Genomic DNA, 19,965 nt, shown 5'->3' on the forward strand with positions numbered 1-19,965 from the left:
CATTGTATGTCTTTTGTGGAAAAATGTCTATTCTGGTCTTCTGCTCATTTTTAATTTAAATTATTGGTATTGTTATTATTATTATTATTTTACTATTGAGTTGTATGAGTTCTTTAAATATTTGGATATGAATCCCTTAAAAAATATGCGATGTGTAAATGTGTTTTCCCATTTCATAGATTGTCTTTTCATTTTGTTGATTCTTTCTTTTGCTGTGCAGAAGCTTTTTACTTTGATGTAGTCCCACTTGTTGATTTTTGCTTTTGTAGCTTGCACTTTTGGTGTCATATCCAAAAACTGATTGCCAAGACCAATATCAAGGAGATTTATTCCTGTTTTCTTCTAGGAGTTTTATGGTTTCAGGTCTTACATTCAAGTCTTTAATCAATTTTGAATTACTTTTTGTGAGTGGTATAAGATAGAGGTCCAATTTCATTCATCTACACGTGATTATCTAGTTTTCCGAACATCATTTATTGAGGAGACTATCCTTTCCTTATTGAGTATTCTTGGCTTCCTGGTCAAATATCAGTTGACTGTATATCCAAGGTTTTGTTTTTAATCTCTGTATTCTGTTCCATTGGTCTATATCTCTGTTTTTCACCTATTTCTGTGAAAAATGCTGCTAGACTTTGATAGAGATTGCATTGAAACTATAGATGGCTTTGGGTAATATGGACATTTTAATGTTTAATGTTAATTCTTCTGATTCATGTGAGTGAGATATCTCTCCAATTTATTTATGTCTTCTTCAATTTCTTTCATCAATGTGTTATATTTGTCAGTGTACAAGTCTTTTACCACCTTGGTTAAATTTATTCCTAGATATGTTATTGTTTTCGATGCTATTGTAAATGAGAATGTTTTCTTTCTTTCTTTATTTTTATTGGAGTTACATTGATTTATAACATTATATAAATTTCAGGCGTACATCTTTATATTTCGATTTCTGTGTAGATTACATCATGTTCACCACCCAAAGACTAATTACAATCCATCACCACACACGTGTATCTAATCACCCCTTTTGCCCTCTTCCCTCTCCCTTTCTCCTCTGGTAACCACCGATCCAATCTCTGTCTCTATGTGTTTGTTTGTTGTTGTTTTTATCTTCTACTTATGAGTGAGATCATACAGTATTTGACTTTCTCCCTCTCACTCATTTCGCTTAGCATAATATGTTCAAGATCCATCCATGTTGTCACAAATGGCCAAAATTCATCCTTTTTATGGCTGAGTAATATTCTTTTGTGTATATATACCACATCTTCTTTATCCACTTGTCCCTTGATGGGCAACAAGCTTGCTTCCAAGTCTTGGCTATTGTTAATAATGCTGCAGTGAACATAGGGGTACATATACCTTTGTGCATTAGTGTTTTCATGTTCTCCGGATAAATACCCAGCAGTGGAATAGCTGGATCATATGATAGCTCTATTCTTAATTTTTTGAGGTATCTCCATACTGTTTTCCATAGTGGCTGCACCACTTTTCACTCCCACCAGCAGTGTACAAGGGTTCCCTTTTCCCTACATCCTCTCCAACATTTGTTATTTCCTGTCTTGTTCATTATAGCCATTCTGATGGGAGTGAGGTGATATCTCATTGCAGTTTTGACTTGCATTTTCCTGATAATTAGTGGTGTTGAACACCTTTTCATGTGCCTGTTGGCTAACTGTATATACTCTTTGGAGAAATGTCTGTTCAGATCTTTTACCGATTTTTTAATTGAGTTTTTAGGGTTTTTTTTGTTGAGATGTATGAGTACTTTATATATTTTGGGTATTAACCCCTTATCAGAGATATGATTTGCAAATATCTTCTCCAAATTGTTAAGTTGTCTTTTCATTTTGTTGAAGGTTTCCTTTGCTGTGCAGAAGGTTTTAGTTTGATGTAGCCCCATTTGTTAATTTTTTTCTATTGTTTCCCTCGCTGGGTCAGACATGGAACTTGAAAATATGCTGCTAAGACCAAAATGGCAGAGAATACTGCCTATGTTTTCTTCTAGAAGTTTCATGGCTTCAGGTCTTTAATCCATTTTGAGTTAATTTTTGAGTATGGTGTAAGATAATGGTCTACTTCCATACTTTTGCATGTGGCTGTGCAGTTTTCCCAGGGCCATTTATTGAAAAGACTTTCTTTTCTCCATTGCATGTTCTTGGCTCCCTTGTCAAAATTGGCTGTCCAGAGATGTGTGAGTTTATTTCTGGCATCTTGATTCTGTTCCATTGATCTATGTGTCTTTTTGTGCCAGTACCATGCTGTTTTGATTACTATAGCTTTGTAATATGTTTTGAAATCAGGGAGTGTGATACCTCAGCTTCGTTCTTTTTCCTCAGGATTCCTTTGGTTGTTTGGGGTCTTTTGCTGGTCTATATCAATTTTAGGATTCTTTGTTCTATTTCTGTGAAAAGTGTTGTTGGAATTTTGCTCGGGATTGCATTGAATCTGTAGATTGCTTTAGGGAGTATGGGCATTTTAACTATGTTTATTCTTCCAACCCAAGCCACAGAATATCTTTCCATTTTTTTGTGTCTTCTTCGATTTCTTTCAACAATGTTTTATAGTTTTCCATGTACAGATCTTTCACCTTTTGGTTAAGTTTATTCCTCTGTATTTTATCCTTTTTGTTGCAGTTATAAATGGGATTGCATTCTTATTTTCTGTTTCTGCTACTTTGTTGTTAGTGTATAGAAAGGCAGCTGATTTTTGTATGTTGATTTTGTATCCTGCAACTTTACCATATTCATTTATTATTTGTAAAAGTTTTTGGGTAGATTCTTTAGGCTTTTCTATATATAACATGATGTCACCTGCAATGAATGACAGTTTCACTTCTTCCTTTACAATTGGATCCCTTTTATTTCTTTTTCTTGCCTGATTGCTCTGCCTAGGACTCCCAATACTATGCTAAATCAGAGTGGTGAAAGTGGGCATCTTTGTCTGGTTTCTGTTATTAGAGGGATAGCTTTCAGTTTTTCTCCATTAAGAATGATATTAGCTGTGGGTTTGTCATATATGGCCTTTGTTATTTTGAGGTACTTTCCTTCTGTACACATTTTATTCAGAGTTTTTTTTTTTATCATAAATGGATGCAATATCCTGTCAAATGCTTTCTCTGCATCTATTGAGGTGATCATGTGATTTTTATTCTTCATTTTGTTAATGTGGTGTATCACGTTGATTGATTTGTGGTTGTTGAACCATCCCTGCATCCCTAGAATAAGTCCCACTTGATCATGGTGGATGATCTTTTTAATGTATTGTATTTGATTTGCTAGTTTTTTTGAGGATGTTTGCGTTGATGTTCATCAGTGATATTGGCCTGTAATTTTCATTTTTTGTGTTGTCCTTGCCTAGTTTTAGTATCAGGGTAATGTTAGCTTCATACAGTGAGTTAGGAAGCTTCCCCTCCTCTTCAATTTTTTGGAAGAGTTTGAGAAGGATAGGTATTAAGTCTTCTTTGAATGTTTAGTAGAATTCATCAGGGATGCCATCTGGTCCTGGACTTTTAGTTTTTGGAAGGTTTTTGATTACTGTTTTGATCTCCTTACTGGTGCTTGGTCTGTTCGAATTGTCTACTTCATCTTGATTCAGTTTTGGAAGGTTGTATAATTCTCAGAACGTATCCATTTCTCCTAGATTATTCAGTTTGTTGGTGTATAGGTTTTTGTAGTATTCTTTTATAATCTTTTGTATTTCTGAGGTGTCTGTTGTAATTTCTCCTCTTTCATTTCTGATGTTAATTTGAGACTTCTCTCCCTTTTGCTTGTTGAGTCTAGCTAAAGGCTTGCCAATTTTGTTTATCTTTTCAAAGAACCAGCTCTTAGTTTAATTGATTTTTTTTGTATTTTTCTTGTTTGTTGAGGTAGGCTTCTATTGCTATAAACTTCCCTCTTAGAACTGTTTCTGCAATATCCCATGAATTTTGGCTTGTCATATTTCCACTTGTCTCAAGGTATTTGATTTCTTCATTAACCCAATCGTTGTTCAGTAGCATTTGGTGTAATCTCCACATTTTTGTGGCTTTTCTGATTTTCTTCCTGTAGGTGATTTCTAGTTTCATACCATTGTGGTCAGAAAAGTCGGCTGGTATTATTTCAATCTTCTTAAATTTATTGAGACTGTTTTATAGCCTAATATGTGATCTATCCTGGAGTATGTTCCATGTGCATTTGAAAAGATTGTGTATTCTTCGTTTTGGGGATGGAATGTTCTGTATATATCTACTAAGTCCAACTGGTCTAATGTGTCATTTAAGGCCAATGTTTCCTTATTGATCTTCTGTTTGTATGATCTATCCATTGGTGTAAGTGGAGTGTTAAAGTCCCCTACTATTATTGTGTTGCTGTCTATTTCTCCTTTTATGTCTGTTAATAATTGCTTTACATAGTTAGGTGCTCCTATGTTGGGTGCATAGATATGTACAAGTGTTATATCCTCTTGTTGGATTGTTCCCTTTATCATTATGTATTGCCCTTCTTTGTTTCTTGTTTCAATTTTTGTTTTACAGTCAATTTTGTCTGGTATAAGTATTGCCACCCCAGATTTCTTTTCTTTGCCATTTGTGTGGAGTATCTTTTCCCATCCCTTCACTTTCAATTTGTGAGTGTCTTTAGGTCTGAGGTGTGTCTCTTATATGCAGCATATATATGGGTCTTGTTTTTTTATCTAATCAGTCACCATATGTCTTTCGATTGGAGCATTTAGTCCATTGACATTTAAAGTAGCTATTGATAATAATGTACTTATTACCATTTTGTTACTTTTTTTCTAGGTGTTTTATTAGTTCTTCTCTGTTCCTTTTTTCTTCTCTTGCTCTCTTCCCTTGTAGTTTGATGGCTTTCTTTAGTATTATGTTTGGGCTCCTTTATCTTAATTTTTTGTGTATTTATTATAGGTTTCTGGTTTGTGATCACCATGAGGTTCATATACAATAACCTACATGTATGGCAATCTATATTAAGTGGATGGTCTCTTAAGTTTGACCTTGCTAACAGCTCTCTTCTTTCACTCCCCTCCTCCTATATTCTATGTTTTTGACATAGTATTTGACCTCTTTATTGTGCTTGTGTATCCATTATTCTCTTATCATGGAAATAGATAATTTTGGTACTTTTGTCTTTTTGACTTCATTTTAGCTTTATAGGTGCTTGATCTGCTACCTTCATTGTATATTTGCCTTTGGCAGTGATTTTATTGCTTTTTTTGTTTTTGATGATTTTCTTATTCCTATTTGTGGTCTTCTATTTTCTACTTAAATAAATCCCTTTAGTATTTCTTGTAATGCTGATTTCTTGGTGATAAACTCCTTTAGATTTTGCTTGTCTGGGAAACTCTTTATCTCTTCTTCCATTCTGAGTGATAACCTTGCCGGGAAGAGTATTCTTGGCCGAAAGGGAGTATTTCCCCTTTCAGCACTTTAAATGTATTGTGCCACTTCCTGCTAGCCTGTAAGATCTCTGCTGGGAAGTCAGCTGATAGCCTTATGGGGTTTCCTTTGTACATCACTTGTTGCCTTTCTCTTGTGGCTTTTAGGATTCTCTCTTTATCTTTAATTTTGGATATATTAATTATAATGTGTTCTGGTGTGGGCCTCTTTGGGTTTATCTTGTTTGGTGCTCTCTATGCTTCCTGTACCTGGATGTCTGTTTCCTTCCTTAGGTTAGGAAAGTTTTCAGCTATTATTTCTTCAAGTAGATTCTCTGTCCCTTTGGCTCTCTCTTCTCCATCTGGGACACCTATAACATGGATGTTAGTGCACTTGATGTTGTTCCAAATGTCCCTTAGACTGTTCTTGTTCTTTTAAATTCTTTTTTTCTTTTATCTGTTCAGCTTGGGTGATTTCCTCTAGTCTTTCTTCCAGCTCGCTGATCCATTCTGTATCATCTACTCTGCTATTGAGACCTTCTAGTGAAATTTTCATTTCCAGTATTGTATTCTTCATTTCTGATTGGTTATTTTTTATATTTTCTGATTTGTTAAAGTTCTCACTGAGTTCATCCATTCTTCTCCCAAGATCAGTGAGCATCCTTCTGACTATTTGTTTGAACTCTTTTTCAGGTAGATTGTTTACTTTTCTTTCATTTTCTGGGGTTTTGTCTGTTCCTTTACTTGGCATGTATTCCTTTGTCTCCTCATTTTGCCTCTTTCTCTGTGCTTATATCTATGTATTACATAGGTCAGCTACATCTCCCCAGTGTGGAGAGATGACCTTATGTAAGAGATGCCCTATGAGGCCTTGCCATGTGCTTCCCTCTTGTCACCAGTTCCAAATGTTCCAGGAGTATCCCCTGCTTGGTCTACATGTGTCCTTCTGTTATGGTAGGGTTGCTCTGGGTGCAGGTGCCTGGGGAGGCTGGGCTGTCACCCTGGCCAGCTGGTTGTAAGGTTCAGCTGCATGTGGCTGCTATGTTCATTTCAGTCACTTTCTCAGGCATGGGTTGCACATGTTTATCTTTTCAAAAAACCGTCTTTTAGTTTTATTAATCTTCTTTATTATTTTTTCTTGTCTCTATTTCATTTATTTATGCTCTGATCTTTGTTATTTCTCTTCACCAATCAGCCCATCTAGACATTCTGGGTTGGCTGCCTAGTGATGTCCCCAAGTGGACTTGCTGCTGGAGTCCTTGGGCAGATGGGTCTGGTGCCTGTATTAGCAGGGGGCAGGCATGGTGCTTGGATCTATGAGAGCAGCCTGGTGCCTGGATCTGAGGATGCAAACCTAGAGCCTGGATTCACTGTAGGGGAGCCTGGTGCTTGAATCTGTGGTAATGGGCCTGCAACCTAGGTCTACACAGATAGGCCTCTATTTTAGATTAAGAGAGCCAACCAGATGCCAGGGACCACTGAGATGGCCCTGGTTTCTGGTCTGTGTGAGCCAACCTGGTGCTAAGGTGGGCAGGGAGCCTGGGGTTGTAGCTGCTTTCCTGGAAGCTGGAGTCACGTAGGTCAGCTTGATGCTGAGGTAAGCCTAGTGCATGGCATCATGGGAGTCAGTCTGTAGCCTGGGAGCCTGCCTGAATCCTGAAGCCATTGAGCTGGCCTGGCACTATGGTGGGCTGGGAGCCTGAGTTTGTGAGAGTGAACCTGGAGGCTAGGTCCATGAGGGCCAGCCTAAAAGTTATGTCGTGAGAGCTATGACATGAAGGTTTACCACATTTGTTTGAGACTATTTCTTTTTAAGGATTAAAGCATGCCAAATATGGTTGGAGTCCCCTTTATAACCCTCTCTAATATTGTTTCCCTCCCAATTTCATGAGATTAGGAGATTGATATGTATCCTTCCAGTTGTGTTTCTATATATTTGCTACACATATATGTAAATAATACGTAGTATTGGTTTCATGTTTTACATTTTCTAAATTTAAACACTGTGTACATATCATTGCACAATTTGCTTTTGTCACTTACTGTTATGTTTCCTAAGATGTACTCACATTGATACTGAAGAAGTAATTTATTAATTTTAACAAATATCCGTATGGTTTTCTGTTGTACAAAAATAGCCAAACATGTTACTCTATTTCTAAACTTTAGATTCCTTGTAGTTTTTCAACGTTACATATAATGCTGTTACAAATACACATAACATGTCTACTTATGCACATTTGCAAGAGTTTCTATATGATATATACCAGAAATTGGGTCATAGGCTATATATGTATGTACATCTTGAAATCTATCAGATATTGGCAAATTGCTCTTCAGAGTTACACCAATTTTAGTACTCATCCACAATGGAAGATATTTCCAGTTGTTGTTATATGTCTACCATTATTTTGCTTTACTAGGCATTTACTTTTTGTAAACCTGATGGGTGAAGCAGTATCTTGCTTTAATTTGTATTATTAATGAGGTTATACATCTTTTCAAATTTTTATCAGCCATTTTAACTTCCTCATCTGAGAATTGTTTCCTTATATCCTTGGTTTTTTTGTTTTTCTGTTGAATTGCGTGTCTTTCACTGAACAGATTTTAGGAGTTCTTCACATGTAGTAGATATTTATCTTTTGTGAGTTATAGTCCTTGGAAATATTTTCCCTCAGTCTTTTGCTTTTTATCTTTACTTTGTGGTATAAGTTATTTATACAGAAGATTTATTTATTTATTTATTTTGAGGAAGGATAGCCCTGAGCTAACATCCGCCACCCATCCTCCTCTTTTTGCTGAGGACAATTGGCCCTGAGCTAACATCCATGCCCATCTTTCTCTAATTTATACGTGGGATGCCTGTCACAGCATGGCTTGGTAAGTGGTATGTAGGTCTGTTCCTGGGATGCGAAGTGGCCCTGGACCACCGAAGAAGAATGCACGAACTTAATTGCTATTCCACTGGGCTGGCCCCAGGATTTACATTTTAATGCATTTGAACTTATCAACCTTGTCTAGTATGGTTGATGTTTTTGACTTTGACATCTTAAAAGAAACCTTTTTCTACTTAGTCATAATTTTTGTCCTATATTTTCTCGCATTTTGTGAAATTTAAAAGGTGACCTAATTTTATTTTCTTTTTACCATAAGGATGGATAATTCTTTCAAAATAGTGTATTGAATTTTCAAAGTGCTTTATAATGTTACCTAGGGTTACCAAACATCCCATTGTGATTGGGAATGTCCAGGTTTTAGCACTGAAAGTCCCTCATCCCAAAAAATCTCCAGGCCCTGGAAAACTGGAATGGTTGGTCATCCTACATCAACACTGTCATAAAAGTACTTCCCATTTGTGTATGTGCATATATATAAAGATGCCTCTCAGCTTTATAATATACTATACTTTATTGGATAATACAGGCTCCAATCTCTGTTTTAACTATTTTAAGTCTTTATTGAATGGGCAAATGGCCCTCTCCCAAATTTTTCATTTTTAAAGTCATGATTCTCCTTGGCCCATTAAGACAAAAATGAGGAGTAGCACATTGTTTCAATATAGCTTGGGAGCAAGGGTCACTTAAAGATTATCTGGGGGAATATACTTAGTTCATCTCATTATTTACTCCACATAAAAGCTTCCAGACTTAGTGAAGTTACTTGTTGATTTTTGACAGGTACACATGAAAATAATTTCTGTCCAATGGAACAGATAACTCCAAAGATTTTGTGGCACATTTTAATCATTATTCAGTTTGATACCTAACACATCATTCTTATTCTAACAGTTTTTTGTTAAATTGTCTGTAAATATTCAAGATTTTTGGATGCTCTTTGAACTGGTTATAAGACCTTACTGGTCACTTCATTAATTAATAGGTTAAATAAGATCTTTGACACATGTTCATTTTGTATTTGCCTGAGAATATAAATTTTCTTATATATATATATACACACACACAAGCATGGTTTTTTTGTTTTTTTTTTGAAAATTTGAAATATGGTTTTTTGGAAAATTATACTTTGACAAATAATTTGTTAAAAGAAGAAGCCACCATAGTTAGTAGTATGCATCTATGAGTCCCAGTATGAATTATAAAATAGTTTATAAAGTGCTTTTTTACTTCACACAATTTGACAAAGGCATTCCTTTTTGTTTTTAATCTTTTCTTTTTTTTATGTCTGATACAAAGAAGCAATTTAATTTCATATTCAGCTTCTCAGTGCTTGTCAAGAGAGAATTTTGGGGCCAACTGTTATCTGAGTGTACTGATGATGAAAGTCTTTTGTGTGGTTTATATATTAACAGACTTTGAGTAATCAAAGATTATGTACTGAATATGACGTTTCATTTTGTCAGACTAAGTACACACTACATCTTGGCACAGATTTTCTCAGGGAAAACTCTGTTCAACAATAACTCAAATCCTTGCAGAACTTTTGACTTTTGTGCTCGAGTATTCTTTATTTTAATATCATCTCATTAATTCTGATTTAATTAATGAATTCTTATTAATTCTAAGTTTTATAAGTAAAGTGCCTGAGAATGTTAAGTGAAAGCATAAAGATATTTCTCAAACTATAGTTATTTAAACAACAGTGACTTCTTTATATTATTAAATGACTTAGAAGAAAAATCTTCAACAATACTTCTCCTTTGTATTACATATTAGTTAAACGTTTCTTGAAGGACTTTACCAGAACAGGTTAAAATCTGCAAATCAGCCTTTTCACCCAGACATGTTTGAAGTCCAGCAATATTAGTGACTCATGGATTATTCATTTTTATTGTGAACCATTTTATTTTCCTCATGACCACAGGAGACATAAACAAGAAAATTTCTCCTGGAGAACTTTAACAACAAGAAGAGATTCATCTTTTTCAAAATAAGCTATAAGCATGGCAGAGGGCTAGAAGTTAAAAAATGAACACCACATCTCATTTTATTTTTTTATTTGCTTTAAATTATAGAATAAGACATTTTCATTGTTAAATTAAACTGTGTGGAAATACATGATGAAACAGAAAGAAAATTCTTTGTTTTTTGCTTCCTCCACCCAATCGTTTGGGACTTGCTCATTTATTTGTTTTGATTTTAAAGACGAATAAGAATGAACTAAGTAAACTGGGCCAATGAATGAAAATATATTGTTTTAATTGGATGTTATAGTAATTTCCTCTGTGGTAACAAAGTACTACAAACTAGCCAGCTTAAAACAGCAGACATTTATACTCTTATAGTTCTGGAGGCTAGAAGTCAGAAATGAAGGTATTGGCGGAGCCAGGCTCCCTCCAAATGCCCTAAGAGGGAGTCTGTTCTGTGTCTTTCTCTTAGTTTCTTTTGTTGCCAGCAGTCCTTGGTTTTCCTATCTCTGCCTCCATCTTCACATGGCATCCTCCCTGTTTGTCTGATACTGTCTTACATCTCTGCATGCCTGTCTCTACGAATCTTCTCCACTTCTTCTAAGACAACAGCAGTATTGGAAAAAGGGCCCATCCTACTCATGTATGATGTCATCTTAACTTCCATCTTAATTACATTTGCAGAGATCCTATTTCTAAATAAGGTCACATTCACAGGTACCAGTAATTAGGATTTCAACATATCTTGTTGGGGGACACAATTCAACCCACAACAGAGATAATTTGTATTTACCCTTTTGATGATTGCTGACAGCTAGTTTTGCAAGATAGAGGCAATGATTTCCCTCTTAGAGCTCAATGAATGTATAAAATATAATTTTAAATAAGTTTTGCTTAAAGTCTTAATAAATAAACAAAATTCCTTTTTCTCCTCATTTATATGACTTTGGAAAAGGATGAAATGCTTTTTGGAAATGGAAATGCTTTGCGAAAAAGCATTTCTATAACATATTTGTGAAACATTAAGCAATTTGAGTCAGGTTTGATTGAAAATGATCTTTCTAGCTCATTTTTTCTTCAGCTGTATGCTAACACCTTTGTGTTACTCCATTTCTCCTCTCTCTGTCTGTGGGAATATGCTTACAGACACTGACCCATTCAATCATTCCTTTGCTTTACTGAGTGCCTACAATAGTCTCAGCACTGTGTTGGGTGAACAGGCTGCAGACTTGGCCTATCAAAGAGATCTGAGTCTATAGATGAGAGGAAAATAAACAATTTTTTAAAGTGTGGAATTATATAAGTGTGGAGGAGAGATATGTGTGCTAAATCATTTGATTAAGCATGAGGAAGTGAGCCCAGCTCTGTACAAATGGGCTGTGCACCTGGAGATCAGCAAAAACTTGCCTTCTTGTTCTTGCCATTGCTGGGAAAATGAGCTCTCATAATGCAAACTTGAAATATTCTGTTGCTTAAAATCTTCCAGTGGTTTCTATCAACAAATGAGAAATATTGCTCTTCTCTTTCATTATCTTGTAGTTTTATTTTTGCTCATATTTTTTGTTTCTATGTATACATTGTTTTTAACTTTCAAGTTATCTTGCTATATGTGTCCATGATGTTAATATTTAATTTTAACTCTGTAATACACTCCTAATTTAAAAATTAAGTCATAGTTAGAATTCACTTCATGTGAATTGAATAAATGAAGATGAAACGTGTCTGTATAGAGAAGGATAAATATTGTAAAATGTTGACATTCATAATCCTTATACATTCATTCATATTCAATGCAATACTAAACAATACCCAGCATGACCATGGAGATAATTAACTTGATAAAAAAAGATTTCAATTTTACCTGTAATAAATAATGAGCTTAACATTGCAAAGAAAATAGGAGGGACCAGCAATAGTAGTTATTAAGACATTTTATGAAGCCACGGTAATTCAAATATTTTAGTACTTGTGAAAGAATAGACTAGATAATCAATGGAATAGAATAAATCACTCAGAAGCAAGCTTTAGAATGTATAATTTAATTTGTGACAAAGGAAGCACTTTTTGTTAGCAGGGAAATACAGAATTGGTTGATAAATGATAATGGGACTGTTAGAAAGCTATATGAGAAAAAAAGTCAATTTAGATACTCACCACACAATAGACAACAAAATAATTTGAGGTAGAATTAAATGTAAAAATTTGAACCAGGACTTTAACTCCCACACATGCAGGATTTCATCACCACAAAGATCTCTCTAAGGCTATCCGGTTATAGCCACACCCATTCCTCCTCACCCTACCATCCATAACCCCTGGAAACTATTAATTTGTTTTTCATTTCTATAATTTTGTCATTTCAAGAATGTTATATAAAAGGAATGGTATAGTGTGACCTTTTGAAATGGTCTTTCTTTTCACTCAGCATAATATTTTTGAGATCCATCCAAGTTTTTGTGTTTATCAATAGTTTGTTCTTTTTTATTGCTGAGTAGTACTCCATGGTATGGATGTACCACAGTCAGTCGAAACCATTCACCTATCGTTGGACATTTTGGTTGTTCCCAATATTTGGAAACGTTGTTTTCATTTCCCTACCTTCTTGCAGGTTACTTGAACATTTTTTTGAATTCCACTTTTATTTATTTATAGCGTTTTTGAGTGCACCTCTTTGTATAGTTTTTTTAGTGTTTTTAAAAATACTATGGAGAATAGACACATTGTTTGGAAGGAAAATGCAACACTGACAAAGAAATAAAGAAAAAGAGTTGTAAATGTTATAACTTTATTCAACATAAAAATTTTATGTATTTTCAGTTCCTGTCCCTTCTTTCTCCCACTGTCTTCTCTCTTGATAAGTTTTTGTTCTTCATTTCCAGAGGAGTTCATCTGATGAGGTCCATAAGTTTCCATGTTCAAGCATTCCTATGTTCAGATTCCTAACAGCAGAAGAAAAGGTGGAAATATTAGGGAAATTCTGTGATCTACTAAAGGAATAATTTTTCATATTTCAAATATAAATATTTGAATCTAATATATTTTAGTTATTTTAAATGATAGGGCTGATCTCAGTTTTTTTCTTGTTTTAAAGTGAAGAACTGAAGTTCCTCACAGCAAGTGTTATATATCAAAGATGAACACTGTCAACCAGCCTAAAGGCAGGTCTTATAGATTACATCTCTCATGCTGTGTATATGGATAATTATAGTGAAGAGTTTCCTGACTTTAAGTAGTATAAGTTTAGAAACACCCTAGAAAGGTCATGGGTGGTAAATATGTCACCTTTGGGTATAGAATGTAAAGTAAATATTATGTGAGTTAGTTTTTATACGTGGCAAATTCCTAGGTTCATCTTCAAACAAGTCATCCTAGACACCAATAATTATACTTTATTTGGATTTTTTTCTACTGAGAAATTCTATAATACATTTGAAATAGTTTAATTCATAAATGATACACAAGGAAGTTTTATAATATGCTAGAGATATACTCAAGACTCTGCTTTATGCAGACAACAGATGTTTATTTATTTCCTTTACATAGGCAATAGATTTTCCTGTTTATACTTTACCAGCAAGGCAGGGATCACTGTACTCTTCAATGGTGAATTCCTCTGAAACGCAAAAATAATGACATAGAAGAGCAAAGACATTCAGTAACAAGCACACAAGCAGTCAGTTGTAAATAAGCTGTGTAGGCTAAGAAAAAATGTATGAAGCACAGTTATGGAGCCAATAAAACAACTTATTTCTGTACTAAGCCATTTGGGATTGGTGGGAGGGGAGTAAGAGAAGATTGGGCTTAGGGGCTGGCCTGGTGGCGCAGCGGTTAAATTCGCATATTCTGCTTCTCAGCGGCCCAGGGTTCGCCGGTTCGGATCCCGGGTGCAGACATGGCACGGCTTGGCATACCATGCTGTGGTAGGCATCCCACATATAAAGTAGAGGAAGATGGGTATGATGTTAGCTCAGGACCAGACTTCCTCAGCAAAAATAGGAGGACTGGCAGTAGTTAGCTCAGGGCTAAACTTCCTCAAAAAAAAAAAAAAAAAAAAAGGAGAAGATTGGGCTTGGATACAGAATTGAGGGCAGGTTTTACAGATGGAAAACTGTGTCTTTCTATAGGACGCTGTAGAGCCCTTTTCCACAGCTGTGTTTTTCTTGTTGGAGTAGTACCTTCCTCTCTGAACCTTTCTTTAACGTAAGAAGGAGTAAAGTTTTACCACTGCCAGCATGCTGTGATGCTGGAAAGATTTAGTTCAAAGTCATGGGCAAATGGAAGAATTTCCTGATATATCACAAAAAAATATAGATCAAATTTTAGGTCTCATATCACACATCAGTACCAAGATGTGTTTCTTCAGTTATTGTTACTCTTATTATTTTTCTGAAATAATTTAGTCCAGATCAGTTTTATATGGGAATTTACAAATAATTAATCCCCTTATTGCTTTATGATCAATTTATAAGACTAGCTCTAAGACTTGTTTAGGGGGCAGATGAGAGGTTAATATACAGGAACATGATCATCTGGTGACCATAAACTCACTTTTTCTTCCAGTGAAAGACCGTGGAGTTTTGTTTTAGTTAAGGTGACCTTTTACCAGTTTAGTTGTTTTTTCCTTTCAAAGCTCAGCATGTCTGAATCTCACTCACCTGTCTCATAATAATCATAGGCTTTTACAGTAGCTGGCTTTAAATTCTTTATTTGGATGCATTGTTCCACTGAGAAGGCGAAACTCAGGGTTTGATTGGTTAGCTGGAGAGACAAGAAAACTGAATTGGAATCAAAGATTAACTTAGTTATCAGTTACCATCCTCTCTTCTTAAGATATTATTAAACCCTGTAGTTGTGCTACCCATCTGTACCAAAACCTATGGAAAGAATGGGACATTTTTGGATCTGCATGACACACTCAATGATAGATAAAAGAGGGACAAAAAGATGATTTTATAGACAGTCAGATGTACTAAACTGAGCCTTGCTGACCTCTCCAGATTCCATTTTCCTCTGTAACTATTTTCTCCTCCCTTACCTGTGTATGTGAAAAACACTATTTGGAATCTGGATTGGTTTGTCAGAACCTTTAGTGGTTCTCCCAGATCTAGCAGTCACAGAGAATCTTACCTCTTCAAAGTAGATCAGGACATGGTTGGTGCTCACTTCAGTCCTTTGAATCTGAGGCCTTTCTTGGAGCTGTGGACCAAAAGGATAAGCCAGAGACACGGGATGAGGAAATTTCAGACTGAGAGCAGTTTTCAGGTATTTATGATCTAAGTGGCTGCTCAGAAACATGAAAACTGCTAATTTTGATTTCTTCAAGAATAATGGTAATAATAGAAATAATGATAACAATAATAATAGTAATATTTATTAAGTCCCCCTATATATATATATATGCACACACACAGAATTATCTTCCCACTATATATGTATAATAAAGGGGAGAATATATCATATATATATCTCACATATATCACAATATATGTGTCTGCATATACACGTATATATGATATATTATCCCTTTTTCTTTTTATATATAGTTGGAAGATAATTCAGTACCACTCCACATACCTAGATGCCTCAGGGCCTGCTGGAACATTATTAACCATGTTTATGACTTATGTCTTATATTTGAGACCATATAACAATGATACCCACTGTTAAAATGATGGAAACTCTAGAGAAGCAAGTTTGAGGGAGTAAACCTCTTGGAAACTGAATCAACAAAATAAAATTGACAAGCATAAATTTCAGCACTTATCATGACTTTGCTGTCTGCAAGGGATTTAGGGTTACCTTTTTCACTGATGTTTTCACAGGAATGAAGCCTGATACCATCTTCACATCAACAATGACCATGTTGGAGCTGGGTCGTTCCCCAGTATAACTATGAAGTCAAGGCATAGGGACAAGGCATTCACACAAAATTCTTTGGAATTCATTCAAGACAGAAGTCTCCCCTACTCTTTTATTTCTAGTGTTCCCTATCCCTAACTACCACTTACCTTCTCCATCTACTCTATTTGCTTCTGCCATGGTTGTTTGGAAAACCCATCATTACGAACTTACACTCTGTGGGTATGGCAACATCATGTTCTCAATGTTAAGCCTTTTTTAGTAACAGCGAAGAAGATTTGCTTGTTAATAAACATTGCAAGAATTCCATAATCTTTATGTGTGACTTTGGACAATGAAGTTCTCCCACACAAAAAAAATCAATTTTGCCAAGTTCTACAAAAGGTCTGGCAGTGATTTAGGATTTACCTAATGTTGATATGAATCTGGAATTTCCTGTGAACATCTATGCCGTCACAATTCTTAGCGAGAGGATCAACCTTCAAGGTGAAGGGAACTTTTCCTTCTTTCTTGGGCAGGATGTTATATCTCAGGGATGTCTAAAACAAATTTAAAAACATTCTTTATCTTTGTACTCAAATAGTCTATCTCTTCTAGATATTCATACCTCTCTTTAGCACATATTTCCTTTTCTATTTTGAAATTCAAATCTAATTCTTGAGACTTTTTCTCCCATTTACAGCATCCCCTAAGCTCTGGCAGTCTCACCTGGAGGTATACACATCCTGACCCTGACACTGTTGTACTGTACTCTCCTGGAATCTCTGGCAACTCGACCTCCTGCAGCAATAGGCGATTGGTATCATCTACTTGGAATTCTTCAGAGAAAGTCCTTGAAGACTTGACAGTGACTATAGCTTCTTTCTCCCTTTTAGTGAAAGTTTCTGCTCCATATTTGGAGAGGGCTTGGAGAGCTACCACTGTATCCTGAAAAAGATGGGACCAGAAACACAGGAGAGAAAGGTAACAAAATCATACTGGATGTAAACCATATCAATACTACTCTCTCTCTGAGTTATTGAGTCATAAACACAGTTCATTAACTGAACTTCAATTCAGCTCAGACTTGGTTACTTATCATAAACTATTCTAGGTACTTTAGGGAGAAATGAAATTTTCTCATTTAAGTAGTTTACAATATACATACGGAAATAAAACTCAAATATTTGACATAAAGTAGAAGCTATTTCAATGATTTATAAATTTATATAACCATATTTGTTGTAAGAAATCAGAGAAGGGAGAAGAAATTGGAGCTAGAATAGTAAGAGAAGACTTTAAAGAAAGTCAGAAATAATATCTCTGAATAATGAGAAAAGTTTATATAGACAGAAGAGAAGTATCAAGGAGTACTGGGTGGGAAATGTTACAAACAAAGACATAGAAAAGGGAGTGAGCCAGTTCCAGAAAAAGTGAAGTGATCAGCCTAATTAGATAGGAGTATTCATGTTTACTGGAGAGAGAAAATATTTTGGGTAAAATATTAGATAATTTTAGTCTTTGTATGAAAGATTTACTTTATCGGGGAAATAATCTTATGAAAACATTGCTTTAGGAAGATTAATCTACTTTGCAGTTGAGGGTCCACTAAGGAGAGAAGATATAAGAGACTGTACAGAGCACAGAGCAATAATTCATAGATAAAGAAGCTAGAACCTTTCTAGCGATGGAGAAATGGAGAAAGTATGAATTAGAAATACTGTTCAATTATTCAACTCCTAGAATATGGTTGCGTCTGCATATGTATTAATGTATTAATTTTTCTTCCTAGAGTTTCTCCACAGACCTGAGTGGAAGAGAAGCCCCCATTGGGATTTTGTTGCTTGGTGATCCATTTCACAATACGTGAGGCCACAGACAGGTCTTCTGAAGATGGGGCAGGCTGGGCAGTAAGATAGGCAAGGAGCAAGTAAGATGTCATCTCCACTTCAGCAGAAGGAGCCCGGGGTTGATAATAGAGTTCCTTAGCTTCTTGAAATTTCCCAGGACGTTGCCAGTGGATTGAGTCCTCTTTGAAATGGGAAAGGATAAGATCTTAAGCTTGGATAAAGGTTTCAAAACCTAATTCATGAATGATCCTTATAATTAGAGCTCACCTGGTGAAATGATGTAAATGAAGTAACAGTATTGAGTAGTCACCAGTCAAGCAAATTTTAACCAAGAAAGTAAATTAAGGCTCTAGTAAATTACATGTGTCTTTGTGTCTATTACATACTACTTGTGTGATATTAGAAGTTGGGCTGTCTAGAGTCTATAATGTGTGAACTGACAAAATGATCCATGTTACCTAGAGAATTTAAGTGTTAGATCAATGATAATTATTCTTATCATCATTATAATAATATAATATGATATAGTATAATATAATATAAGCATGATAGGTGTGAGTTTAATAAGTCCTCTCTTCTTTTGATCACTGCTGATTTTTGGAAGTAAATTTTTCAGCAGTAGCTCTTACCTTCTTTTACAGCCTCTTTGTCTAGTGATTCAAGCAGCTCACTTCTCTTGGCCTGGTTTCCTGCTAGGGCAAAGGCATAAGCCAATAATGCCTTGATATAGACAAGACTTCCTTGGGCCTCTGAGGTGGATCTCCAGGCATTTTCCAGGCAGAATAGAGCATTGCGGACAACTTGATGCTATGAAGAAGATGAAAGGAGAGCTTAAAATAGCAGAACCAGGCTAGTGAACTGTCTCCAGGCTAATCCCAAATTAAAAGCCCCAATCAGCCTGTGCAACATTACAGTTCTCACCAGAAAATAATCTCCTCTGCAGTTTCCAAAAGGATCTAGTCCTTTATGGTCTGGTGAAATATACCAAAATTAAATATGAAAACCACAATTCACTTTGCTCAGAGATTCGTAGTTCTATCATTTTTATTCCTTACATTTGTGAAGGAAGTACAGGCAATATGCTAGAACATACAGTGACAGGCAGTGGCATCTCCAGCAGAGCAATGGTGATGTAGGCCGAGAGTGTCACCTCATCATCTACCCCACCCTGTAAGGATCAAAAGCAGAGATGCTCAAACAACCCACTATTCATTAACCAGCGTCATCCAGCTCTACTTTTCCCCCAGGGCATCTTCACTAGAAAGCACCTTTTCTTGTGCAATATTATTGATTTCCCTCTTCCTCCTCTACTCTAAAATTCCCGAATCTTTCCCAAATCACTTTCCCTCGCTTTTATTAATATATTGTGGTTTTTGCACACTATTTTCATTCAATAAAAAACTTCTCATTCATTACCAGATTTTAGAAGCTTTAGAGTCTACCACCCTTCTTCAAAGCTGTGTCACCAGGACTTGAGGAATCAATATTAGCATAATTGCTCCTACATATGACTATATTCAGGGACCTGAACAAAATTAAAGGCATCACCTTGATAGCGTTGTTAAGCAGTAATCCAGAGCTTTGGAAACAACCATTTTCCTTTTGCTTCTGTGAGAGCCAGGTGAGGGAATTTGTGATGTGTGAGTCTTCCACATAGATGTATGACCGGGCTTGAGCAAAGGACTTGAGCACAAATGCAGTGAGCCTGTCCAACAAAGAAGAGACTGAGACATGAGGACCATCTCACTTTCAAGGCTCAGTTTGTGCAATTACCTCCAGACATTGGTCTTCACAGTTCAGTGGAAGAAACTGTTGGGGGGAGTTTGTGAGAAAATGATATTTGAATACTGAATATTCTCGTTTGTCCAGCAAATATCTAAATCTCTTGTTTTAAAATCTCTGAACTTTATTGTTTCTCTAGAGTTGATTCTCTTCCCCTTTTTTTCTCATGGAATGTTTCTTGGCGCCTCCAAGCCTCCCCACCAAAGTGCCATTTTCTGAGTGATTTTACTGCATCACAGTCTCTTCCTGTCCTTTCCCTCT

The 19,965-nt window shown here is 35.7% G+C and overlaps 1 protein-coding gene and 1 long non-coding RNA gene across 3 annotated transcripts in view; one reads left to right on the top strand and one right to left on the bottom strand.

The window, feature by feature from the left end:
• Positions 1-13,002: 13,002 nt before the first annotated feature.
• LOC100061763 (pregnancy zone protein) overlaps positions 13,003-19,965 on the bottom strand; it is a 53,558-nt gene continuing 46,595 nt past the window's right edge. For both annotated transcript variants that reach the window (XM_070270988.1, XM_014740693.3), the window contains exons 26-36: positions 19,471-19,627; positions 19,016-19,090; positions 18,552-18,729; positions 17,880-18,103; positions 16,802-17,020; positions 16,502-16,632; positions 16,034-16,124; positions 15,362-15,430; positions 14,890-14,992; positions 13,806-13,847; positions 13,003-13,173 (exon numbers count right to left, since the gene is read on the bottom strand). In XM_070270988.1, the coding sequence (XP_070127089.1) occupies positions 13,166-13,173; positions 13,806-13,847; positions 14,890-14,992; positions 15,362-15,430; positions 16,034-16,124; positions 16,502-16,632; positions 16,802-17,020; positions 17,880-18,103; positions 18,552-18,729; positions 19,016-19,090; positions 19,471-19,627 (1,297 nt within the window). In that variant the 3' untranslated portion in view covers positions 13,003-13,165. The remainder of the gene's footprint in view (positions 13,174-13,805; positions 13,848-14,889; positions 14,993-15,361; positions 15,431-16,033; positions 16,125-16,501; positions 16,633-16,801; positions 17,021-17,879; positions 18,104-18,551; positions 18,730-19,015; positions 19,091-19,470; positions 19,628-19,965) is intronic.
• Positions 16,965-18,279, top strand: LOC138924772 (uncharacterized). The gene is made up of 2 exons (XR_011439983.1): positions 16,965-17,056; positions 17,865-18,279. It is a non-coding gene; the product is annotated as an uncharacterized lncRNA (long non-coding RNA).

Source organism: Equus caballus, chromosome 6 (assembly GCF_041296265.1).
Source record: "Equus caballus isolate H_3958 breed thoroughbred chromosome 6, TB-T2T, whole genome shotgun sequence".
Taxonomy (NCBI): Eukaryota; Metazoa; Chordata; class Mammalia; order Perissodactyla; family Equidae; genus Equus; species Equus caballus.